Source organism: Agelaius tricolor, unplaced genomic scaffold (assembly GCF_023055355.1).
Source record: "Agelaius tricolor isolate 1412-34295 unplaced genomic scaffold, bAgeTri1.0.p SCAF_2, whole genome shotgun sequence".
In the NCBI taxonomy this organism is placed as follows: domain Eukaryota; kingdom Metazoa; phylum Chordata; class Aves; order Passeriformes; family Icteridae; genus Agelaius; species Agelaius tricolor.
Window position 1 is genome coordinate 13,865,075 of NW_027269262.1, and position 26,847 is coordinate 13,891,921.

The 26,847-nt window shown below is 42.5% G+C and overlaps 1 protein-coding gene across 2 annotated transcripts in view; it reads left to right on the forward strand.

Moving 5' to 3' along the window:
* The first annotated feature begins 1,205 nt into the window (after nt 1–1,205).
* The window catches only part of RNF152 (ring finger protein 152), a 110,025-nt gene continuing 84,383 nt past the window's right edge, over nt 1,206–26,847 (forward strand). Inside the window, exon 1 of one of the 2 annotated variants that reach the window (XR_011683572.1) lies at nt 1,206–3,951. Coding sequence is in view for 1 of the 2 variants with exons in the window: in XM_071453565.1 (XP_071309666.1) it covers nt 1,379–1,990 (612 nt within the window). In the remaining variant the exon portion in view is untranslated. Of the gene's footprint in view, nt 5,803–26,847 lie in introns of those variants that run through there. The other variant, XM_071453565.1, reaches the window with a different exon arrangement.

A 26,847-nucleotide genomic window follows, 5' to 3' on the forward strand; every position in this document is an offset into this window, starting at 1 on the left:
TATAATCTAGAGAGGAGAGCAAGAAGTTATTGTATAGAAAGGAAGAAGTCCTCTGAAAGCTGTGGTTCTTGGGTGTTAACTCTAGTTTGGAAATAACATTGCAATAAGAGAATATCAGAGGTCATCCTGCAGATATTTTGGGTTTTCTTTATTCTCTGGAAGCAAATTCAGGCTAATACTTCTTCAAACACAGGAAGGAAGTAAGTGTAAAATGTAAAACTGTCACCCCTTCATGTTAATTGTGTTGGAGTGACCAAGATCAAACAAAGCTGAACTATGCACTGCAAGTAAACACAGATGCCTTCTTCTTGGCAAGATGTAAGTAATAAGTGAGAAAATGGGAATTGTAAAGGGAATCCCTTTATAAGGATTTAGAACAAGATCAGTAACAATTTGCTTTTAATTCAATGCATTATCTTTCTTTCTGTTATTATTCTGTTTTATTTCTTTTCTTTGTGGTGTTCAGTGGTCCTGGGTCTAAAGAGAGCATTTTGTCTTGGGTGAGGTTTTCATTAGTGAGAAGGTCTGTGTTTCAGAGGGCCATGTTCAACAAGCTGCTTGTGTAACTGAGCAAGCAGTTAATTTGACTGAAAATGATACCATTCCTTTTCATTATGTGCAAATGTAGGTGTTGCAGTATAGTTGCTTGGTTGCTCATTTGTGCACAGGTACAAGTTCAGGAGTCTGTAGAAATGCTTCCATTTAAACATACTTTTTCTTTCCCCCACCTTTCATGCAGACTTAGCAGTTGAGCCAAATAGCTCAAAATCCTCAGGGATTTAAAGGATTAAATGAGAACAATTGTTTTGGTGCAGGAAGGGCTGAAAAGTGCTGAAAGTATGACAGGAGCTTGTTGCTGTGGGACCTGGCTAGTGAACTATACAGCCACTTCTGTTATGGGCATAAATATAACTGTGAGTGGTGGACTGTGATGGGGGTTTGATTGCTGCGAAAATTAGGAGGAAAAACCCCGGTAAGAGACCTAGTGATTGTACTGATGACTGACTGGAAGTTTTACCACTGGGCTGTTTGGTGAACGTGGTGGGAAGATGCTTTCTAGCGAAGGATAACAAATTTGTTTCTCCCATCAGATAACAAAATCAGTGCTAGTTTTCATTCTCCTTTGGCTGGACCCTTCTGTTCCCACAGGCTCCTGTGAATAACCAGTTCTTTCATGTTCTTCTGTTTTCTCAGGTGCCAAAAATTCAGGCCGGAGGTTTGCCTGTGCTCTCCGTAGCTGCTACCTAGTGCTGCCCTGAGGAAAGCAGCGTTGGGAAGGCGGGTGCTGCCCTGAGAAGTGGTGGGAAGGCTCCTATCCCTTGCCTTGGGGTGTCAGGGCTCACCATAAGGCCTGCTGTGCTTCCCTGCACCGGCTGTCATGGAGACCTTATCCCAGGACTCTCTGCTGGAGTGCCAGATTTGCTTCAACTACTACAGCCCCCGCCGGCGGCCCAAGCTGCTGGACTGCAAGCACACCTGCTGCTCCGTGTGCCTGCAGCAGATGAGGACCAGCCAGAAGGACCTGCGCTGCCCCTGGTGCCGTGGGATCACCAAGCTGCCTCCGGGGTACTCTGTGTCACAGCTGCCCGATGACCCCGAGGTGATCGCCGTCATTGCCATCCCCCACACCTCGGAGCACACCCCTGTCTTCATCAAACTGCCCAGCAATGGGTGCTACATGCTGCCCTTGCCTCTCTCCAAGGAGCGGGCGCTGCTGCCGGGAGACATCGGCTGCCGTCTCCTGCCCGGCAGCCAGCAGAAGTCCCTGACGGTGGTGACGATCCCCGCGGAGCAGCAGCCGCTGCAGGGCGGCCTTCCCGCCGAGGCGGGAGCGGAGGAGCCGGACCGGAGAGGCGCTGTGAAAAGCTCCACCTGGTCGGGGGTGTGCACTGTGATCCTGGTGGCCTGTGTCCTGGTCTTCCTCCTGGGCATCGTCCTCCACAACATGTCGTGCATTTCCAAGCGCTTCACGGTGATCTCCTGCGGCTGAGGTGGCAGGGGCTGTGCTCCCCCGGGGTCAGGTTGGGTCGGGTCAGTGGTGGTGGTATTGAGCAAGACAATTCCGTGCAGCTTTCCCCAGTGACTGCAGGACGCTGTGCACCTGGGCAGCGGTGCCCGCCTGGCTGTGGCCCCCGGAGGGGTGACATCAGGCCTGTTGGCAGCCTGCGGAGAAAATCACATCCCGTGTCTGGCGGCAGTGGCACTGAGGAGGACTGCATGTGTCACCTCAACCATTTATCAAAGGGACTGCAACTTCACAGTGATCTTTTTTTATTGTGTTACGAGATTAAAGACCTCCATGTAGCTGGTTATACTGTGAAGTACACAGTACGGGCTCTTCTTTAAACACAGTGTATTAAAATCAAAACTGCTCCACACAGAATTAAATGAGAACTGGCGCACAACTGTACGAGCTGTTCAATACCAGTCCACACATGCATTATTTTTTAATGAGGGGAGGGAGGGAGATTCATAAAACAGAGAAATCATGTAGCTGGTAAAGTATTTTATATGTTTTAAATGGCGCATTAATTAAACCAAGTTAGGGAGTTGTACAATAGTTTTTAAAAGGTAGCATTTTACAAGCAGTTATTTCCTTCCTTGGTGTCTGTTTTTTGCCTCTGTTTTTCACCTCTGTTTTTCCCCATTTCTTTCAACTACAGAAAAGTGGTACTTCCAGCATCTTTTATTTGAAGGAGCTTTCAGGAAGGGATTCAAAGTGGACTAGAAAGGATACCTAAAAAGTGCAGTCAAAACAGTTCTGCCTCACTGGCTTTATGGGAAGGATAGCTTTGCATGGTAAACATTGGACATGCTGTTAAACCTCCAGTCTGGCTGCAGACTTCCTGATGACCTGGCCTTCATAGCCAGGTGAAGAAATGGGTCATGAGAAGTCCTGGGACTCCTGTCAGGATGTGATAACATATTGCTCTTAATTTTCTTTTTCTGCAGGTTAGGTTTACTTACTTGTTTATGAAGAAACTAGATCTATTTTGCCTCCCTCTTTCCTAGGCGTTGCAACTGTGCACTAATGGGTGGTGTGACAGAGGTGTTGCTCTAAGAAAGCTTCACCACTGGAACTGAGACCAAGGACTGTTGTACACAGTCATCTAGTAAGAGGCAGTGATGCATCTCAGAGAAGAATCCAGGCCAGCCGAACCTCTTACTAGATGGGCCACCCCTCCTAAACTGCTGTGACTGTCCTGGTGTCAGAATGTCTGGGTGAGCTTAACAGAGCCTCTTCCCATGTTTCAGTCTTAGTAGTGTTAATGATTTCATAAGGACAGATTTGAAAAACAAACACAGTAAGTGTCCCTCCTCCCTTTCATGACAGTCTCCTGTGACTGTCATGAAACCCCAGTCATTTGCAGTTCACTTCTTGGGAAGAGCCAAATTTCTGAATGTTCACTGCAGTAGCACCTTGCTCTAAGCAGTCCCACTAGCTTTAGTAGTACTGCTCATAAGTAAAATAGAGCCCAGTGTGAATTTGGGTATTTGGCAAGTCTGATTGCTGAAACTTACATGAGATTTAGGGATTGGATCAAGGGGCATGTGGCAGACCTTTAAAAAGACAGAAAAATCTGTTGATTTGCACTGCTTCTTTTTGTGATTACAAGATGTAACTTCCCTGATCTGTGTCCTCTTTTGTCTACCTACTGTTCTTTCTAATTCTCGGAGATTGCTGAATGCCATATTATAACACAGTTTTGACTATGCAGTGCCCAGGTTGGCTCCATAGTCATCCTTGGTTTTCTGGTTTTGTCACAAAATCCAGTTGCTGGTTCACAATAAACATTCTCAGCTCACACTTCTGTCAGAAAAATACCTCTGACTTCATGCTGTGATTTCATGCTGGATTTCTTTCCCTCCCTGTTTCTAAACCACCATTTTCTTCCTTGATTTCCATTGAGGGAAGAATGGAATATAGGGTGCTTAGTTGTGCTGATGTGTGTTTGTTCATGTATGGAGAGGAACCATTGTGCTGATTTTTATCTACTGTCATATGTATGCATAGCACAGGAAAAAAAAAAGTCTTCAGATAAAACACTCAATGCCTTTTTTGTGCAAGGCCCATGTGCAGTATGCCTTGAATCTGGCTTGCAAGTATTGTAATTACATGGACACCTCTCCACAGCATGTTTCATGTGGCTGCAGTAGGGAACACCAGGTATTCCCAAATGTGTCTTGTGAACGTGCTTGTCTCTTGTTGCCAGTAGCTAGCCAGATTTCCACTGACATCCATGCTATGCTGCCTTTTGTGTAAAGGAAGCCAGTTCACAAAAAATCCTGCCTTTTACAAGACTCTTGAGGAACTGACCAGACACAGGACTTGACCCTCTACTGCCTTATCCCGTAGCAATTGCTGGGTGTACCAGAAGCTTATGACAGAGATGAAAGATGCTCTGAGAGCTGTGCTGGTGCATTTTGCACCAGCTTCTGCATTTGTTTATCTGAGTTAGCAGTGAATGCACAAAACCACGAGGCAGTCAAGGAGCAGGTCCTGGCGACACACACAGTGGTGGTAGCGTTCGTTACCTCCTTCCAGCCATACCTGCCTGACTGAAGCTCTTGAGGCCGAGGATTCTCTGACATTGCAAAGAAAGGCCCTCTTCATCTCCATATGGAGAGTGCACAATAAAAGAGGAATCAGAAATTAGGTTAAAATACCACACTGCATAACACATTATACAACAGGCAGACCTGGAGTTTATCCGGAATTAATGACGTTAAGTGTTATATTAGCAGAATACCATCCTGTACTACGTAACACAGTACATTGTTTCGTTAATATGAATTTCCTGTACTTTTGTGCCTGCTGAAATGCATGTTTGACCTAATTTCTGATCCAAACATTTGCCTGCTCACAGCCTTGTGTAAGAGCAATAAGTAAAACCTCAAGATTTTTGCCTGCGTGTACGCGCATGGTGTGTATGTTCATTCCTTTTTATAAATAGGAGTTCTGGAAAAGATTTTGTTCTGGCTTTAGACTGTGACTAGAATTTTAAATTTGCAGCTGTCATATATGTTAGATCACCTAGCTTTTTTGCTGACTTGTGTAGAAATGAACTAAATAGTTTGTTGTAATGTACAGTGTTAAAATGTTTCTCAAGTATGTCAATAGTCACACTACTTTAAAAATGCAGTGCAGTCTATCCCATTCCTTGGTTCAATACCTGGCATTAAAAAGTACTGCTAATTTTTTTTATTATTATTTTAAAAAAACAGCCTTGTCTTTGTATATTTCCTTTGTGGAGAAACACATTTGGACTGTGCCAAAATCATCAGGTTCCAGGTTAGCTTTTGTTCTCTGGTGTCCAGTAAGAAGTCACTGCCCAGTTCCACCAAAAAGAAAGACAGAAGCTTACTGTGACTCAGTTCTGTTTGAGAAACCAAAACTTATGCTAAAATGTGTGGGTAATTATTCAAGCACCTGCATTTTTAAAGCACATTACTCTGTATGAATGTGTATTTATTTGCTTGTTTAGTAGGAAAGGTGTGTGTGTTGGGGTCCAGTTTCAGTTTTTTCCTGGATGGTCCCAACTTCCATTGTTGGCTTGTGCTTTGCTGGCAAACAGACTTTAGGGTTCACTCTGTGAAATTTTGTTTAGTGAATTTTAAAAATTCAAAATATGCAATTTTGTTATGCGGGATTTTTTTAGGAAATTGTGTGTTCAGTGATTGTTCATGCTTAACCACGATGTAAAGGAGCCTGTATGTTTTGTAAACATGGAGCAGTCATGAGTCCAAAGTTTCATCTTTACTAAGAAGCTCATTCTGAATAAAACGTTAGCAGGAAAAGAATGATAGCAAGTGAATTATGGTTCCTCTGTTATTTTGCCATCAAATGAAGAGTGTGGAAGGGAATTCGGCAGAATTGCTCCATATTTTATGAGAGAGTGGCTGAAATTCATCACTCAGTGTTTAAAGGCAATGTGTAAAGTATGGGTTGTGGTAAATAGTGAAAGGGCATTCAAGTTTTAATTAGAATTATAGCTGATGACTACTAAGCCACAAAACTTTTTTTCTGTTTTAATAAAATAAAAAATTTGAAGTAAATGCGTTCCTTATAGGAATGAGGGATTGCTGGCCTTCACTTAAGCCTGCATTGTGCATACTGGTACACTGGTTCCCTCTTGCCTTCCCAGTCACATGATTACTGGAGCTATAGGCATCCTGCTTTTTTTGATAGTGCACGTGATTTTCTAGAGTAAGGATGGTCAATATTACACACTGATTTTGTTACATTCACAGCAGGGCTGAACCAAAACCACACAATTAATACATGGTCTGAACTCTTCTGTAGATGTCCCAGAAGCAAAAGCTCCAGGCACCAGTCTGTCATGTAAATTGAGCCAAGCCCGTGTTCTCTGGATCTTTTCACAATGCCAGGGAGCAGAGGATGCTGCTTTCTCCCACTCATGAGAATGGATCTGTACCCACCATCCACAGCCAAACTAGCCCCAGGGAATGGGGCCTACTGGCATGAGCCGCTTGCATGAGTACTGCAGGAGATGTTCACATGTTGAGTGAACACCTCTCTAGTAAGTGTTGGGGTGAAATGCCTCCTATACCAATGGCACAGAAAGTATGGCTTGAGATTTGTTTTTCCCAAACCTTTTCTATGGGTGGCTGGAGGGGGAAGGGAGGGAAGAAGGTAAATGGCAGCAAATTAATCCCAGCAGTGTCTGGGAGGCTGCTGAAAGATCTGCTGGCCCTGAAGGCAAAGATTTTGAGCAAGAGCTTCAGTAGGACAAGATTGTCTGTAAATGCAGTGGATTTAGAACATGTTAGTAACCTTTCTGGTGCTGTACAGTGTTCTTAGGCCTGACAGCTGGGCTTGTTGTGCTCTCTCTCTTTGTCACTTTACCTCTTGCATGCTTGTGTCAACAAGCAAAGCTTCTTGCTTCAGCCTCAAGTTGAACAATTTTCCAGACATTTCTCAAGTTGCCCTGAGCATCTCTGATGAAAAAAACTAACCTTCCAAGATCAGTGGAATTTAATGCTTAATGAATGTTTGGAAAATGCATTTTTAAGCATTTTCTTGTGCTTCAATATATTTTTAGTATAGTTCTAAATCCTCTATTTTTTTGTACTAATTATGTTCCTGAATGTCAGAGTCAATTCAAGGGATTAGTTAAGATCCACAGGCAGAAGAAAACATTTCCTACCGATCCTACATTCCCCCTTCAGATGTACATGAGTCTGTTTTCACTCTCCTCATCCATTTCACACTGGAGCACGTAATCATGGGGATGAAATGGGAATTCTTGGGCATACATGGAGCACCTATGCATATGAACACAGGGGCACATTCCCGTGCTGGGCAAGGTGTGTGTGGGGGGGCATGCACACAGCACATGCTCATGTAGAGCCCTCATCAAGAGGGCTGGTGAAAGATCCTAAGGCTTTTCTGTCTCAGGAAGGTCATGTACTTCGTGGTGCTGGGATGGCTTGGTAACATGAAGCTTTGTTATGATTACCTGGATCTCCTGTGGGATGAGTTGCTACTCCCTCTGAGCTGTGCCCTGCAAGCCAGCTCCTACTGCTGTTGGATGGAGCTCTGCTCCACAGCTGACGCCTCTTCTGGAGTTCAGGTGAGGAACCATACATTGCTTTGTTCCTCCAGGCTGAAATAGCCATCCAAAATGAACAACCAGATGCTTGGGCTTTTAGTTGTAAGATAAACTGGAGTTCTTTTGAAGCAGGACTGCATACAGCACTCTTGCAAGCTGGAAGGCAACATACAGACTTGGCCTAACTGGTTTGAAAGAGTGAAGAGTGGGTGGAGAAAGAAAGGACACCTGAAAATGAGCACATTATTAGACACTAGCCTGGAAATTCAGATCTGTATGTGCAAAAACATCTACTGGGCATGTTTAGCAGTGGCCTGCTTATGTCATTTCTGCCAAATTGTGTCTCAAGAATGTCACTGAAACTCCAGATCTTGCTTTTTCTTCAACACCTTTGAGCTGGGAAGCAGCCTATTTCAAAAGTGCCGTTTTGTACCTCACTGAAAGACTTGGGTGTACAGAAATTTTTTAGGATACTGAATCATCACTTAAGCTCAGCTGTTCAGCTTGGACTAAAGCTGAACAGGAATTCAGTGGAGAGAAACTGGGATAAAAGAGTCAGATCTTCAATTCTCAGTATGTGTAGTTGAGTCACATGGTTTGAAATAGAAACTTAGCATGTGTGTCTCCCAGGACAAATAATGAAGTTGACAATGTTGGTAATGCCCAACAGCTGAAGACAGGACTTAATGAATCTATTAGATCTGAAAAGCTGAAAGGAAAAGTGGCTATTTGGTACAGTTATTGCATTCAAAAGAAATGACTGTAGGATTAGATTAGGGGTCTGTAGCTTTCTGGCTTGGTTTTCAACATTAAGTAAAAAAACCCAAACCTAAATTGAGAAACCTGAGTGGTTTCAGGCTGAAGGTTATTTATTCCTATTTTGAGAGTTACGAAAAGATGAGTGTGTGTTGTCACTGCACTCATCAGTTTGGGAAGTGTTGCCCTATAGGTGCCTGCATGCCCTGACTTGATCTATACTACTGGGATTTGCATCTGCTTGAGAGAAATCTGGATGTGCCTCAAGATGGAGGAGTTGGGGGGGGAGGGGGGAAAATAATCTGCAAGATGTTTTGAATTCAGGTGTCATTGTAAGTGTATGATCTCACTGAAGAATTTTAAAAACAGTGGTGACTCTTACAAGACTGTCAAAGCAGTCTGTCATGTGGTAGACACATGGGGCTGGCTATGAGCATAACAGGGAGATCACTTCCCAAGTATGGCCAATTTGCTGATTGAATTGCAAATTAATAATTTCTCACTTAAATTTTTTTGAATAATGGTTACAGATATTTCTTGAAGATATGCTTACGGAATGTGTTTAAATACTCAGGACACAATTCAGAAAATATACTGAGAAAGCAGTGAAGTACTAAATCTGAGGAAGCCAAAGGGATTCAGTCACAGATGACTAAATACTTTCTTGAACAGAGGTGGACTTCACATTCACGTATTTGTTTCTTGATGCTTGGCTAGTCTGCACAATTCTTAAGGAATGTTTGAAGTAAAAAGCTTTGCTTTGGGGAAGGCTTTATTTTGAAATTTGAAAGTATATTGACTAGGAGAGGCTCTTTAATACCCCAAAGCAGCTGTTTTCAAGCATCTGAGTCTAAAAACTTATTTCTGTAGCTTCTGTTTTTAATTGCTTATTGCAACATAGCTGAGCATTCTTAATTTATGGTAGAAGGCCCCACAACCTTGCAGTTCAAGCCCACACCAAAACCCACCTTAGGAATCCAGAACAATGATGGTTTAAAAAGCTTGGGAGAAATAAACTGAATTCTAATCACTTCTTTTCTGCTATGCTGAAATGCTGAGGGGATTTGCTAAACCTACAGGTTGATAAAACAGAAGCCCTGCTTAATGGTTTTATTTGCTAAACCAGCTAACTGCAATGGATATATAATGTGTTCTTTCTTTTTGACCTCCCCTGGTTTAGAGAAGACAAGATTTGGACAGTTGTAGCTGGATTGAACAGCGTGATAAGAGTTGTAAAATGTTACCAGCAAAGAGTGTGGTTTTGTGATAAACAAAGGATTGCAACACTGAATGTCTTTTGGCAGCCATCCAGGCAGAACAAGCATTCAGCAACTCCAGCAAACCCTTGGGATAGAGAGAAATGTCAGGAGTAGTGCATAAATGAGGATATTTTTTAATACCATAGATACTGTCTGTTATTGCTGATGCTTGACATCTTTGGGTTGGGGTTCTTTCTTTGGTCCCTTGTAACAAGCAGGCTAAAAATCCCTTTGTGCTGCTTCCTTAGGAGCGTGCTGTCTCCTGTTTCCTCTTCTTCAGCCCTTTGTTTGGACTATCCTATTTCCCTACAGACTTGCACGGAGAAGCTTACCTTTGTATGAATGACTGCAAATTTCTACTGCATTTTCAGTGATGAAACTGGTAACAAAATCTTCACAGAAGCAGGAACATCTCCAGGACTCCCAAACCAAGTTCTATTTGCAATACCCCATTATCTGCTGTTATTATCATAGGTCCTTTAGAAATCAGTATTTTGGATTATTGTTTCTTTAATATAGCCTAAATATTTTTGAAAAAAGCAACAGCAGAACAAGATAAAGAAACTTGGAGACTAGAGATTATTTGCACAATCTGATTTTTAAGAAAGGATCATTTATTAACATGAATGGATGATTCATTTTTTTTTTTGTTTCATTGTTGGGTTTTAGGTTGTTTTTTTTTTTTTTTTTTTTGGTTTAGTGTATCAGTGACATTAATTTTGCAATTCCACTTCCTTTGATGAGGGAGGGAGATAAGGAAGAAGAAAATCCATATTCATGGCTTGGATTAGATCTGCTGAGTTTCAAAATGTGTGTATATGCTTCTGTTTTGTAAAACCTCAGGAACCTCCTAACAGCTGAACACTGCAGTAGCACCAAAATCTTAATGAAATGTCACGTGCTGCCTATTAAGATTAAAATGCCTGCTGAAATCTGCAGAGTCTGGGCTTTCTGGCTGTCGAGCACAGAGAGCACTGCATGTGGAATTAGTTGTGACTGTCACTTCTCTGAGACCAAACTTGAGTCTTATACCTCATTTGGAGCTGTTAGCTGCCTTGGGCTCTGAGGATCTGTCATATGTCTTAGATGCAGTGGCTGTCCTAACTTTATGGATCTAAAACAACCAGCCTTTGATAGGGAGACATTTAAAATTTTTGAGGGTGAGTTATCCACATCCTTAAGAGATTCTTAAATGCTTGATTTGGTCAATGACTCAGGTTTTGCTAAAGGAAATGGAAATTTGGTTAAATCGTCCAGGCTCTGTCTCACCCTGCTGTTCTTGCTTAGTGGCCCAGAGGAAGGAGGTGTCTTGGGATGGGTGTTGAACCAGCTCATGGGATGTGACCCACCACAAATCTCTGTTGAAACAATGGCCCTATAAGTGCATATCTCAGATAATGCTCCTTGCTGGAATGGTCCAACATGACCTCTCTGGTAAGAGCATAGGATTCCTCTGTTGTAGGCAGGACTTTTAAGCTTTAAAAGAAACTGTAAAATTCTGCTAGATTCCTTCAGCTTTTTAAGTTAACAGAAATTTGAAGCTCTTCTGGCCATGAGGTGCTCTGCAAACTGGAGGAGCTGCTCTTCTAGTAAGCTTCAGGTGAGGAAAGTCCAAAAGCAACCTCCCTCGTGGCAGGGCACTGTGTCTGATGCTGCGCTGAGGGTTAATGTGCTGCTCAGATTCTTTTTGGCATAGCCTCTAAAAAGTATTTCTCATTCTTCCCTTCCTCCTTCACCCTTTTTTTTTGCCTATAATTTTTTTGGAAAAAACAAAAACAGGCATTAAGAAAAACAAAAAGAAGAGTAAAGCTGTTCTTCATGCAGACCACGTTTATACCATCTGTTCTGTATCTATTTAAACTCTATTGGGAGAAAACAGAGGTGCCCCTGAATTTCAGCTATGCTTCTAATGAATCCCATTGGGCTTCCTGTTTTGGAGTCTGAACCTTGCTAAGCAGAGGACCTCCGAGAAGAAAAAAAATTTTAAGTCCCACGAGTGAGCCGATGTGGTTGGTGGTTGCTGGAAAGAGCAGAGGGAGCAGTGGCAGTCCTTGCAGTCAGGTATTTTTCCTGTGCTTCAAAACCAGCAGGCTAGTGCAGCACAGGGCAGCAGCAGGAGGGCAGGACTGGCTGCACACACATGGATTCTCTCGGGGTGCTGCTTGACAGCTTCCCAATGTGTATTGTGAGTGGCTTGCAGTTGATATCCGTTTAAATTAGTTCAGCTACAGTATCCCTGATTGCTCCAAAGACATTGCAAGTGAACTGTAACCTAAAGCAGACGTGAAAAGCCCATCCTACAGGGCCTGTCTTTGCACTGTCCCCATTAGCAAAGGTTTCTGTATTACTTGGGGAGGTAGGGAGGAGTGAGGATGGTTGGGGTGTGGTTTTCTTTTTTTGGTGAAGGCAAATAAACTTTGACAGGTGTTAAAACAAAAAGGCAAAGGAAAAATACTGAAGAGTCCTTATGTCAGCTGATGTGTCCTCAGCACAGCTTTGAAGTGAGAGCTAGTTCTCTATCTCTGTGCCAGCTTTGAAGATGTGTGTCTCTTCTCTATTCACATACTCAGTATGTTAATTAAAACAAGGCTTGTCTCTTATTTTGAGAATAGTTGCACCAGAAACTGGAAGGTTGAGTCTAGCCTCAGGCACGCAGGTATTACATGGCTCTCCTAGAGCTCTAGCACTGTCTCTGCTCCTTGTTTTACACTGTTGTACATGGTCCCTTGCCTTCCCTAGGCTCCCTCCCCACTACTCATTAATTATATTCTAGCTAAATAAGCAGACTGGCAGTGTTCAGTGGCTGTGAACTAAAGACCTTGATGTGTTCCAGAGACAAGAACATGTATCACATGATTTTATATAATTTCTCCTTTTTTTTCTTGTCAAGGGCCAACCATCCTCTATAGATACAGGACCTGCAGGGCCACCGTGTCAAAACCTTGCCAAATATTTAATTTATAAGTGTGACATCAAAGTGCTGGATAAATCAGAATGTCTGGAGAAGCATTCTTTGCTTGCTTTGTCTGCCCTAGAAGGATGTCTCAAATACTGCTCAGTTTTTAACCACCCCCTTCTCCCTGCCCCTGTTTTAATACAAGTTACTTTTGCAGGTCAACCTCTGTAGTCTTGTCTTCTGTATAGGTGGAAACGCTGCTTTAATGAGAATGGTTCAGACACATTTGCTATGATTAAAATTCCTAAAAATTATTTTCAACAGACTGGTGTGTGCTTTTTTTAAAATACAAGAAGTAAAATTGGCCGGGACATTCACTCATCAGTTCCACTGAGAGCTTTAATAGAGTTGCGCAGTAATTAAGAAAGACTGAGATCCTCAGCCAAATTTCAGGTGGGTGGAGGTGACATTCAAGTGGTCCATCAGAAAGCCACTATTGCAGGCTTCTGAAAGAGAGGGAGAAAAATGGTTTGCACTCCCCTTCTTTCCCTGGCCAGCTCTACCTTTTCAAGCTTGGTACAACTTTGGTCTTGGCTTAGGTGAAATCTCTGTCCTTTGGGACAGGAGCTGCTGTGAATACTCTGTGATGCCTGAGTGCACATGTGCTCATGCACACTCGTGTCTATACTCATGTGTGTAGATCTAGAGATGCTCTCTTACCTCCTTAACTTGTATACATCCTTACAAATATGGAATTAATGCACTACTGGTATTAATGAATGTAAATCCAGTGACTTCAGAGGACCCCTGAGGAATTGCAATACCCAGAGTGAAGACCAATAGAAATAGATATAGAAACAGATAACTTATGTTCACCAATCTCTGAAGTTTCAAGTCAGTGTTATTCTGAACAGAAGTACAGCTTATTTTCCTTGTAAATCTTCCATTTTATAAAGGCTGGTTTCCTATGGAAATGAGACATGTCCCCACATACTCTGTGTATGTGTCCCTTTCCACTGACCTTGCAACCCAAATTTAGTGCAGTGATACCTATCGAAAAGATAATTAAATTTCTGTTTTGATGATGTGTAAGTAGAAGAGTAGAGGGAAGAGAGAGACAGATCCTCTTAGTCCCAAATATTTGAAAAAGCTGGAGTGTGTACTTGAATCTCATTATGAAGACCATGTGGGGGATGACCCCCAATAAAAGACCCAAGTAGAAGAAAAATGCAAATTGAAACTTGCAGTGAACAGTGAGACAGTACAGGAAATTAGATTTTATATTTGCTTCTTTTAATGCAATTCCTTTTCCTTTGAAATGCACTCTCTTCTAGGATTTTATACATATATTTTAGTCTTGAGTGATGAATTTATATGGTTGCCAATATACAGTCCAAGGCAAGTGGAGTTTTGAAGTCACCAGAAGCTGAATCTCTTCATCAGTACAGTCATAACACAGCTTTCATGACATCACTTTAAACAACTAAGTAATTTCACTGAGATGGGGACAGATACCAATTGGCAGAACTGTAGAGGCACATCATCAAAAGGAAATGCCTATAATGATGTGTCTGACTGGTTTTTAGTATCAAAAGCAAGGCAAAACTATACAGTGCTCTTGTGGGGGAATAGAATGTAAGAAAATAAAGATAGTGCAGAAGGTAATCTCACCCCTGAGGAGTTGCAGCTGTACTAATCACCAAAGATTAGGAACAGGCCTGCCCTTAATAGGCCACAGCTGTGTCCAATGAGGATGAGTGCTATAAAAGAGTGGGTTAGGTGGGTGAGAAGGGAGTTGGAGTTTGTTGGCTGTGCTGTGAAGAAGAAGGAGTCAGTGCTGTGAGGAGATGCCCATGAGAAATCACCCAGAAAGTATTGAACTTTTGCAATAAGATGGCAACATTCTCTGTCATTTATGATGGCATAGTAAATATGGTTGGTTTAGCTGGGAAGAATTAGGAGTGTTAGGTTAGGTGAGGTAATGTTCTATTACTTGAAGCAATAAACAGGAAATTAATGAATTATTGTACCTATGAGCTCCCCTTCTTCAAGGCTGTAGCCAACATCAAAACTAGGTACAGGTGACTTAGTCATGCCACTTGGAATACTGAGAGAGTAAGAGAGATACAATCTATGGAGGAGAGGAAATTTTGTTGAAGGCCAGAAGAGCTTTTAGCCAAACAGAACAGGTAGAGAGTGAAAGAGGCAATTTCACTAGTGAAAAATTAAAGTGGTTAAGGGAGAAAAGGCCTGAGGGGGACTTATAATTGGCATGAAATATGGGTATTCAGTAGATAGCGGTCTAACAGATGAAGAAATTTCAGGATCCAGTACAGCTGTTAATTCCAAAGCCAGATGGAAATATTCTCAAATAGCAATGTAATTTTTTCCCCTGTGCCATCAACAGGCAGGCATAGTGGACATTTCCAGTGTCTTTAAGCCAAATAATACCAAACAGGGCTTCTGAGTAAAGCTTGACATAAGGGCATTTGGTATTTTCACTTGTGTAAGTCTTATATAAGGCAGATTTGTCCAAAGACTTGATACATTGCTTCACAGAGTAAAGCCCTTTTATATGACACTGAGCTATCCAGAATAGCTTAAAGAGTGCTCAGCAGTGAAAACATATCTGGGGAGCAAAAACTGTGTGTCAGCAGTTACTGCTTCAGACAGATGGAGTATGGGAAGGGAGGAAGGAAGGAAGGAAGGACTAGCCTTAACTAGGGGTTGAATAACCATTAGGAGATGCAGACTACCCTGAACCCTGCACTTGTGTCTGTCCCAGACTGCAATGCTGGAATCAAGAGCTGCATCTCCAGTGTGAGAGTTACATATGTCACTGTGCAAAGCTGTGAGCATCTGGCAGCTGTAACCAGTTCCCTGTTGGTGTAACAGGCAGGTTTGCTCTGCTGAACTCATCTTTTGGTGGGATGTGTCCCTATTTCTCTGAGTACAAAAGGAAAGCAAAATAGGCCCAGTTGTAGTGATTCTGCTGCTGGGCTTCCTCCCCATTGCCAGTGCAGGAAGGTGGGAGGTGGCTTCCTACAAGAAATGGAGTGAGGGAACAGCTGCACACAAAGGTATGAAAAATGTTGCTTCATCAAAACCACCCCTTTCCTACCAGCTGAAGGCATTATAAAAGATTGCTGGTAGCTGAAGTCTTACACAGAACGACAGGTTAAATTATCACAGTGTTCTTCATGGCCTCCCAGGCAATGAATCAGTGAAGCAGTGAAGTGGGTTGTTGCTTTCACCATGGAGGAATTCATCACAGTAGCCAAATTAATGACTGCTTTTCAGAAGTTTCTCCTGGTATCTGAAGGACTGATTTGCTGTCTGCTGTTTGTTATCTGTGGCAGTTTTAAGTTTCACTGAAGTGAGTTTATTGCTTTGTGTGTTTAATGCCTGAATACAGCCTTCCTAACCTTGATGATGTCCATTGCTTTGCTTTCTTCCTTCGCTGGGCTTGATGATGATATCACAACAATTTACCTAGCTAAGAGCCGGTTCCTCATTTCACCTTGTGGCTACATTAGAGTGATTCCCTCTGCCTCTTCAAATGGGCATGCTTGTAAGTTGACCTTGGAGTGGGAACAGTAAGGCTGTAGTGTTTTACTGGTGTTTTAGGTGCTGTCTGTGTTTGAAGATGTAGCACAGGGGTCTTGGTGGCACTAGGGAGGGGGAACGAAGCAAATAGGTTGGAGGGGTGGATGCAAATGAATTTATGAAGCCCTGACTGGAAGGCACAGAACTGACTGGCTGATTTGCACACACCCTGAGCTGGGCTTAGATTATTGCCCGCACTATCCTGGCCTGGGGCTCTTGCTTGGATTATTTTTTCATTCTGTGCTTCTCTCACCTGCCACAAGCTGAGAGCTGTGGAACTGTTGTTGGAAGTCTGCCAGGACAGTGTCTGCCTGCAAAATGCAGTGGGTCAAATTAATCCTTCAGGAAACCTTACTGAGAAGAAGGGTGTTGGTTGTGTTCCCTGGCATGGCTGAAAAATATATTAGTAGAATAAATACAATGGTGTGGCTCACAAAGTATATTCAGCAATTTTCACTCTGACACGATCTGTTACCCAAATGTCAAGCCTCCAAACTCATACAAATTAATTTGAGTCTTTCATCAGCTTTATATATAACTTTTGCTGCTGAGGCATCTGGATCACAGTCTTATCTCCAAGTCTTTTGTGTCCAGGACAAACCAGAATCCCTAGACTTCAACAAATGAGGTGTTTCCCTCACTCAGTAACCCCCAGCTCTCTGTCCTACCTGTATTTGAGAAGAGCTACAAAACAAAACCAACCCAAACAACTCAACCAAAAATGTGGAGGCTGTAATTTAGGGCATATCCAGGGGAATCAAAACACACAACTAAGTAAACAAACCAGTGTTTCCATCCGCTTCTGACCTGGTTAGAAAGCCAGGACAATTGTCTGTGCCAGGCAAGCAGCTCCCAAGCTGCTGTTCAGCTCAACAGCCTAATTAATGTGTCTCCAGCCTAATTAGCTGGTCAGAGGTGCAGATGAGCACTTTAATTGCATCAATGTATCACCACTTTTGACCAATCCCAGTCATGCCTACGCAAGGAGAACAATGCAACTTGTGCGGACTTTTGTGGCGGCTCCACAAGGAAGGTGGATAAATCATGGAGGCCTCATTCTGCCACCCCTGTGCTCACAGAGCAAGGAGCCTTGTCAGGAGAGGGGTTTGAAGCACCAGGGCTAACAGTGAGTGAAATACTCTCAGCGTGAGCGAGCGTTCCTGAACAGCAGATTAGCACACTGAGCCAAGCGCGTATCTAAAATTAAGCATTTTCTTCTACTTACACCCTGACATTCTTGTCTCCAGTTATGTTTATTTTGTTTGCTTTTCCTTTTTTCTCTGTGTGTATTCAAATGTTGATGAGAGAAGTCTACACAAATACCAAGGAATGGGTAAGGTCTGAGTAGCACACTAGAACAAAAGCTTGGGTGGAGTTCAGTTGTTAAATCTATATACTTTAGCTATTATTGTCTTCGGCTGGGTTTGAAGTACTAATGTATCTAGGGAAGAAAACAAATTTACAATGGCTTAGTTAGAAATTCCTTCGCCAGGAAGAGCTAGAATAAGCAAAACATAATCTGAAACAAGGCCAGATTCCCTTGGAACTTATTGAAAGGGATCTTCTTGAAATCAAAACAGTTGTGTTCTATTAAATTAATGCTGATCCCATTTGGCTACAGGCAGGCACCCAATCCCAGAGCTGCATTGCAGAGGTGCACAGTGGAGAGCTGGCACCCCCTCAGGACCAAACTCACTCTGTGATCACTGGTTTTATGGAGGCAGCAGCTGCTGACACGGCACCTCTGTGTTAGTCTCCCGCCGCACTATTGTTATAAATGATCAAATCGGTAGCCAAATTTATAAAAAAATTTAACAAAGATTCATTAGATCGTTAACAAAAAATATAATTTTGAAAGACCACCACAGCCTTGGGCAGTGTCGAATCCGGGTTTCGGCACTGGGTGAACCAGGATCCGACTGACCAAGCGCCAGCGTTTCCCTAGTGGTTCACCCCAAGTGTTCCAAGCTGCCCCCTTATATACAGTTTATTCTGCCTGAGGCAGGGATGACTGACCATTTCTTTGTGTCTCTTCACATGTAGAACCGGATCCATACATGTGCAGAAACAGACAAAGGTAGGTCCAAGGGTCCAGACAAAATGTCTGAGCATCTAGGCAAAGTCTGTATTCACATGTAGCAGGGTGACGCCAGTTCGCCAGTTCCTGAGCACAGCAGCCATGATCATTCCAGGTGCAGGTCTTGTGAGTAGCTGAGACATTCCATTAATCATGGTCCAGGAGGGTTTAGATGCTATCTCCCAGATGCAGATGCCAGGGAAGTCATCGATGATGGCCCGGGACTGTCCCATTCATACGGTAACAGATCTGATATTTTCTTAGCGCTGTCTGGGAACTAATTGAATAAAAATAGGACTCTGCTCCCAGCCAGAGTGGTCAAAGACATAACCTTGGACTGGAGGAATGCTTCCTAACAAAGCTGGATGAACATTACTGTAGACCAGATAATGCCTGTGAGTGAGTACCCCACTGTATTTTCAACCATCCTTTTTTGCTCAGCAGGAAATTACTCAGATGCATCTCAAAGGCAAAAGTGTGGTGAACTGTGATCAGTAGATCCATGGATCATTCATATCATCCATATGAATCTCTATTGAGAGATCATATGGATAGTCCTTCTTTTTCCTGATATTTTTTTTAAACAAAAAAATGCATTTGTTGTTACTGCACTCTTAAGATGATTGCTTTTGCTTCTATTCCTTTGACTAAATATTTGAGGGAAGCAAGCACAGCTAGATACTCCTGATCTCATTATGCATTTAGCAGAGTGTCCTGGTTCAGGACGACAGGATTAATTTTTGCAGTGGCCAGGTGTGGAGGGATAGAATGTAAGAGAATAGTGCAGAAGGTAATCTCATATCCGAGGAGTTGCAGCTGGCTGTACTAATCACCAAATATTAGGAACAGGCCTGCCCTTAACAGGCCACAGCTGTGTCCAATAATCATGAGTGCTATAGAAGAGTGGGTTAGCTGGGTGAGAAGAGAAATGGAGGTTGTTGGCTGTGCTGTGAAGAAAAAGGAGTCAGTGCTGTGAGAAATCACTGAGAAGGTATGGGACTTTTGAAATAAGATGACAACAACCAGGAGGGGCTATGGTACCTGGAAGTTGTTTTGTACCACCTCAGGTCATTTTCCAGGGATGGGAAAGGGGTCCCTTGTGGGTTGGTGTAGCATGGTGGAGGGAGAGGTTGGATATTGTTAGGGGTGAGAACTCATGTGCAAATCTTTTGTTTCTTGCACAACTTTGTTATTAATTTTATTGCTGTTATTGTTAATTTCCATATGTCATTGCTGTTTCCAGTAAATTGTTCTTTTCTCAACCCACAATCTACCTTTTGTGGCTCCAATTCTCCTCTCCATCCTGCCACAGGGGAAGAGGGAGGAGGATCGAGTGAGTGAAGGGTGTGTAGTTTGGAGGGTCTCAGTGGGAGCACTAAATTGGGGAGTACCATTTTTAACCATGACACAGAGCAACCAGGGTAGTTTCCACTGCTGCACAAGTGAGACTCTTGTGCATTTCTGTTGGTTAATGGAACCTTCCTCTTTAGCTACAACACTTGGATTTTTTTTTTTTCTCAAGCTTCTCTAAAGTACAAGTGCTACTAGAGCTTTTCACACTTACAGCCCATAACCCCTCAAGAACTCTGGAAACACTGCAGAGGCATAATGGATATGCCCAGGTTAGTTGTATTACTTGTGGCTGGGACCTGAAAATATGCAAAATGTTCTGTGGGAGACTTTATACTGGGGTCTTAACAGGTAAAAGAAATGAGATTGTAGAGTTTGGAGACAGGGAGGTTGCTGGGAAAAAGGCACTGCAGTAAATGCATTATGTACACAAATGCTTGTAACTTAGACTGAATAGCTGGGATTTCTTACACTATAGCAAGTTTATATCATATTTTTCTCTATCCTTTCTGTGGGTCTTCAACTTTTTCCCCTTCACCTGCAGTGTGGCAGTTAATTTTTCTATGCTTATGGTTGCCACCTCATGCAAGAAGAAAATAGATCATTTCCAGGGTAATCTTGTGTGGAGGAGCGGGCATAAGCAGATAAGCATGTTTTATTCTCGAGCATTCTGACTGTTGCAAGAGGAAAGTTGTTAGTGGAAGAGAGGGTGCTGTGGAGATGGAGCAGCACTGTTCTCAGCCAGTTCCTGTTTCTGCCTTGGGCCTTGTGCTTGTTGTGCCTGCACTGACTCCCCCTCAGCCTGACTCTCTTCTGGAGGGCTCTAAAGGGCTGTCTGTGCATGCCCAAATAATGTAATTCGAATGGTGTGAAAAACCTACTTTACATAAGAAATATGCACCAGATAAACCTGAAGAGGGTGTGGATCAGTCCCTTTCTCTCTCTCATTTGACCCCAGATTTGAACTATCCATGGTGGCAGGACTAATGTGGGATGTAAGGACTGGTGATCTTTCTCCTTCTCTTTCTCCCTTTTCTGTCTTTATTTCTCTCCTCCCTTTCTTTGTCTTGGCAAAGTGCAGCTTTCATATTCTTACCCTGTACTTGTACTGAAGTTTGCTTTAAGGATTGGGAGCATGTTAAAGGTAGTGGTAAAAGTTGAGAGCTTGTTAACCAACACTCCTCTCATTATACAGTGGGCTAGTTTCTGGAATTACAGCGGCTGTATCATAAAAGATAAGAGATCCCTGCCATGTGGACTGGTGTCTTTGTTCAGCCAGATGAGAATTTATTATGAACAGCATGCCCCATCCTGAGTGGGCTGTGACACTCTACCCATGTGGTTTTCACCACCCTTCAGAACAGTCCATGTCCAGATAGAAAACCACCTGTAAACTAAATGATTGACATCCATCCAGTGACACTTCCCACAACAGAGATTGTCAGTTGGAGATGTGCTATGCAATTGTACTTTATCCTTGTGTTATAAATGATCGAATCGGAAGCCAAAATTATAAGAAAAAATTCAGCAAAGATTTATTAGATCATCGACGAAATAGAATTTTGAAAAACAACCACCACAGCCAAGGCAGTGTCCACCCCGGGATTGGCGCTGGGTGAACCTGGATCCGACCGACAAAGTGTCAGCGTCTCCCCAGTGGTTCACCCCGACTGCTTCATGCAGCGAGTTTATACACAGTTTATTCTGCCTGAGGCAGAGATGGCCGAATGTTCCTTTGTGTCCCTTCACATGTAGAACTGGGGCCATACATGTGCAGGGATAGACAAAATTGAGTCCAGGTGTCCAGAGGGATGTCTGAGCACTTCGGAAGAGTCCACATTCACATGTGGCAGGGTGGCGCTGGTGCTTGAGTGTTGTAGGTGCAATCTCCCAGGTGCAGCTCGCTCTTGAGTGGCCCGGACATTCCAGGGAAGTCAGTGATCGGTGGTCCGGGAAGGTTCCATTCATACCTTAACAGACTTGATATTATCTTAACGTTGTCTGGGAACTAATTGAATAAAAAGAAGACTCTTCTCCCAGTCGGGGTGGTCAAAGACATAGCTTGGATTTTACAATATTTTATACATGAATAGCATGAATTATCTCTACCATATATTACACTTGGAAGGGTTTGGGTGTAGTCCTGAAGGAAGCTGTGTGGTGGAAATGAATGAATACAGGGCTTCTCCTAAGCATGGCTGTGCTACAGGGTTTACTTGGGCTGTGTTTGCACCCTGTGTGGTTTCACCCTGCCAGCTGGAGCTGCACTGCCTGTTTCAGTCATAGACACCCAAGCTCTGCTCCTTTTGTAGCCTACAGAGGAGTCCTGTTTATGGTCCATCCAGAAAACTCAAGGGTCAGAGAGCACCTCTCTCATTCTTTGCTTCTAAGTTTTCCAGGAGAAATAGTGTTTATGTCTGGGTTAAAGAAGTGATCTTATAATGGTGTCTGTATATGGGGCTGATTGCAAAAGTAAGCTGGATGTATAAAATCAAAGATGCCCCTTTAGCCTTTCAAAGCAACAGAGAAGCTCCCACCTAGAAACCATCAGGGATTTGCACCTTTCTCCCCTGTTCTGAAACAAAGGACAGGTATTCTCCTATTGGCTTTTCTGTGAGATGACTTTCTGTGTATTGATTTTATGACCTTTCAACTGCTGTCTCTCAAGTCTTCTGCATTGACAGCATTATGAGGATCAGCTGTATGGTCAGAGCTTGGAAAATATTTCTATTTTTGGTTCTTTTTGAGTCAGATGAGTTCACAAAATCCTTGAGGCTGAATGATGATATCATTTCTCACCTCTGTATTTCACAGGTCAAATTATTGCAGCTGCTCAGAGAATTGGAAGAATTCAGGGCAGAGAATTAGCCTTTAGCATCCATTTCTGCTCTTAGTGAAGTTAAGGGGAAATTCTTTCAGGATCAGACCTGTTTGTGCACATTTGCTCATGCAGAAACCTGTGGCTGTATGCAGCTATGTTGAATTCTGCACCTAAAAATAAATATCTTTTCAGAAACAAGGGGCTTACTTTGTTCACATTCATTCCTTTATCCCTGAGTGATTGTTTCTGTCTGTCAGCAACAACAAAGCGTCATTGTTTTGGTGCTCCAACTGGGATGAGTTAAATGGATGAGTCTCAGAAACTGCTGAGACTCCAAGCCCTTGAGCTATCTGCCCATTAGTGTTTCACCCTGGATAGCCCAAAGTGGTGGCAGTTGCACCTTCCCTTAGCAATATCTGCTTTTGATGCAATTTTTTGCAACTTAATGATTTAAAGCCCACCTAGTTGTGATTGTTGGGGAGAAGAGACGGTAGATTGCTCTTCAGATATGCACCTTGGCATTTTGCAGAAAACACTGCTGCTTTTTAGCCAAGTGATCTCTCACTTTTGTTCATTCTCATCCTTCTGACCGACCATTCTCCATTCACCAGGCTCACAAACAACCTCATTTTTCACACCTACTTCTCCATTTGTTGACACTTTGGGCTCCTGCCCATTGCTCTCCCTCAGCAGCAAGCTCATTCACATTCCATATTCAAAACCCACAACATGATTCATTGAACACCAAAGTGCTTTTGCTTTGCACTGTTTGTCTGAGACTGACCTGAAGGATGACATTATAAATGAGCTCTTACATCTGAATTGCTTTGTCCTGATTAGCAAAGTCAGGAGAAAATGGCAAGGAGCTTTTTGGGTTTGAGTGGGATCAGCTGCTTCTCCAAAGTTTCCCTACTCATTGATCTTATGTCTTTGCTTCCCTCTGTTGCATGGAGTATGCCAGTTTCAGTTTTTAGGTTCCCAAGGGAGATTTTTTTAAAAGGATCTTTTGCTGGAGATGACTTTCACAAAAAAAAAAAAAAAAACCAAACCAAAAACAACCAACCCCAAACCAAAAACCAAAACAAACCAACAAAGCCCCCCAGCCAAATCCTAAATGAACTGAATGGAAGTGACATTCAGTTTGAAACGAGGGGGAGGAACTGGACATTTGAAATGTAAACCATGAGAATTCTCCAACTTTAAATTTGAGGGATTTCAGACTCAGTGTATTTAGAACATCATTAAAATTAACAGGAATATTCATTCCTCAATAGGAAAATTCAACTTAAGAATGTCATAGTATTTTCTAAATTCTTTGTTGGTCATTTAGACCAACATTCCAAATCCAGATATGTGACTAATTCTGATGCACGTCACTAAAAGGGAATAACCAAAGATCACTCTTATTTTTGTCATCCACAGATTAATGTGAAAATATTGCCCCAGTGAGCTGTTTTGCCATATTTACTCAGCTTCCTCTTAATTTCAGTTTTATTCTGTATCCATGACCAGTGACTACTGCTAATGTCAACATCAAGATTTACAGAGCTGCAGAATACTACTCTGAGGGCTAAGACTTTGAGACATAATGAGTCTCAGAAGACATCCTAATAGAGATTATGAAGTGCTTTATTACACACAGTAATTATTGTTGTCATGCAGAACATCTCAGCTTGTGACATAAAAGAGGTACTTTTTCAGACTAATATTAAGGAAAATGAGTTGAAATTTGAGATCTAGAAGAAAACCATTCTTAAAAATGATCAGAGTAGGTTGTGAGCTTTTGTAGCACCTCTTATTTTTCACTGATATGAATGAAATTCTGGAATAATACAATGGGCTGGTGAAAAACAAAGTTTTTTTTTTCTGTTATAGAAAGAAGTGAAAGATGGAAGTGGCAAATGAACATAAACATAGGTGAAATAAGTGTCAAACTTGTAGTGTCTTAACACTGTTGGAAGTTGGGACTGTTTTGGTTTTAGTAAGTTATTGTTAAAGGTATAAACAGGCTTTGGTGTAGGGGAGTAATGGTCTCAAGGAACCACTGGAATTCAGAAATTAGAATCTCTCTCGAAGGAGGTAAGGAAGGAGAGAGATGGATAATATATAGGAAACAGGACTTTGTTGTACTTCAGGAAGGGTGAAATATAGTGAAACACAGGTAATACTTATGGCTGATTTACTGATTAGTTACTAGGTTATGATCTATGTGTTAATATTATTAACTCAACTATAAGTAAGCTATTAGTTAATAGTATGTGACCCATGTGTGGCCACAGTGAGATTGTTAGAGTCTTCCAGTGTCTGCTGTTTCAAAGGGTTTTTTGAAACATAAATGAAGTGAGAGTAAATGTTTTTTGTGGGCTTGGGGATCTGGTGTTGAAACAAGACTTAAGTATCTCAGTTTATTTTATCAGCAATGAGAATCAAGAGGTGACAGGTTTACAGTGGAGAAGTTCTTTCAAGGAGAGAGATTAATGAGGTCTAGACAAGTGTGTGACATGATCTTATAGCTGAAAGCTAAAATTACACCAGTGGAGACAGCAAATAAAGCACAGATTTTGAACTAGGAGCTCTGGCAACAGCACAACAAAAACCCCACTAATTTTTTCCCCATCCTTCTGACATTCACATCAGCTCTTTGGATTGTGTACTTCAAGTATAAGATACTGGTTCCAGTTCAAGACTAGGTAGATGAGCATTAGTCACTTTTAAAATACGGAGAGGCGTACTGGGTCAATTAATTACTGCTTTTTGTGGCTTACAGCTCTGTGGATCAATTATGCTCACTCCTTTCAATCACAAACTATTCAGGGACCAGGCTCATTCTGTATTATTTGTTCAGATGTGGTATCTTTCCTCTGTGTCATGAATATAGGATATAAAAGTGATAGATACTCTCCTTGTTCCTTTAGCATTCAGGTCCATCTCCCATCAGCTCAGAGTTTAGGTCTGAGATTGCAGGTGCTGCTTTGTCATGCAGTCTATGGCTTTCATCACCATCTTATCGTTTAAATGTAGGATTTCAGTTTCTGATGTGGATGTTATTACAGGATTTGGACATAATGCCCTCATTGTTGCCATGCAGATGTAGGCAGCATGTTAAACAGTGCTTAACCAAGTGTGGTCTTTCTCATGGCTCATGCAATTGCTGTCACCTAAATTCTAAACTTCCAGACCTTGGGCACTAACCTTGAGGCACCATTGTCCTGTGGTTAATGAATGTACCGTGATGATTTCTGGAATGAAATGACTGGTCACAGTCTGTACAATACAATCTCATTTCAATATTACAATTTTTGTTGGGGGGGGAGGAATCTCTCTTTAGAACAATATTTCCCCATTTCTATTATTCACCTGTTTATGAGGAATGATACAGTAAAGACTGGGAAAAAGCATTTGGAAATCTAGATATGAGGTGAAAAGATGCAAAGAGTGGCTAAAAGTGCAAGGGGAACAGAAAGTGGGTAATACACTCAGCTGTTCTTTGATTCTGGAAGTTTGAATCGAGTTGTGAAGCTTTCCTCCTATAGGGGTGTAGGATAGAGCTGTTCTTTGCCTGATACACAGGAAGATAATTATAGGGACAAAGGTGTCCTGGTCTCAGGCTTGGCCATTTATCAGGTGTTCTACCCCAAAGTGAAATCCATTAACTTAATCCTCACAGAGGAAGATGTGGAGGAATTAGCATACCAGGGTTTTCTCATCAGGATGCTCTAGGAAAATTGTTGGCCAGAGGGATATAGAGCAAGCAGGTATTTTGTCAGCAGGAGGTTAAGTGGGAAGAGGATATAAGCATAAGATGTGAGGAATGAAGTCAGAACGAAGGACAGCTGATCTGAGGGGGCAGGCCACTCCACATAACTGCTTTTTCATGCCTGCTGTGCTGAACCTTGTGCTGGTCATGAACCAAAGTGAAGGAGCTGCCAAGTCAGTTCAAGTGGAGCCCGTGTAAAGAAGGCAGGTAGCTCTGGCTGTGCAGTGCTGCTCTTGCAATAATCCTGCACATCAGGAGGTGCAGGCAGACATCAGCTGCCTGGGGGGAAGCCTTGAGCTGGGAGGAGTGGGCAGAAACCTCTGAGCTATGTGGGTGGGTGCAGAGCAGTGAGCTGATGAAGCCCACTGCGATGTTGTGCAAGCACTCCCAGTTCAGTCCTGGGCTGTTTTGTCTGCTTGGCTTTACAGTGTGATAGCAGCTCTTTCAAACGGTTTGTATATGTGGGATATATGTGTTTTATCAATTTCTGTGTGCCCTTTTCCCAGAGAGTTGGCATCTGTGCATTTATGGCACTGTACTGCTCGAACTGTGCCACTTCCATCTCCCTCCTTTAAGCTGGGAGGCTACAGCAACTGGTGTAATAGAGCTTATGCATTTAACCTGAGAGATTTCTGAGGTATTGGGGAGGAGAGAATCTGTGTGTGTGTGTGTCTTGATATGGTGCCAATTTAAGCCCCAAGGAAAAATTTCCATTGATTATAACACAGTTTAAATCTGGTCTGTAATACTT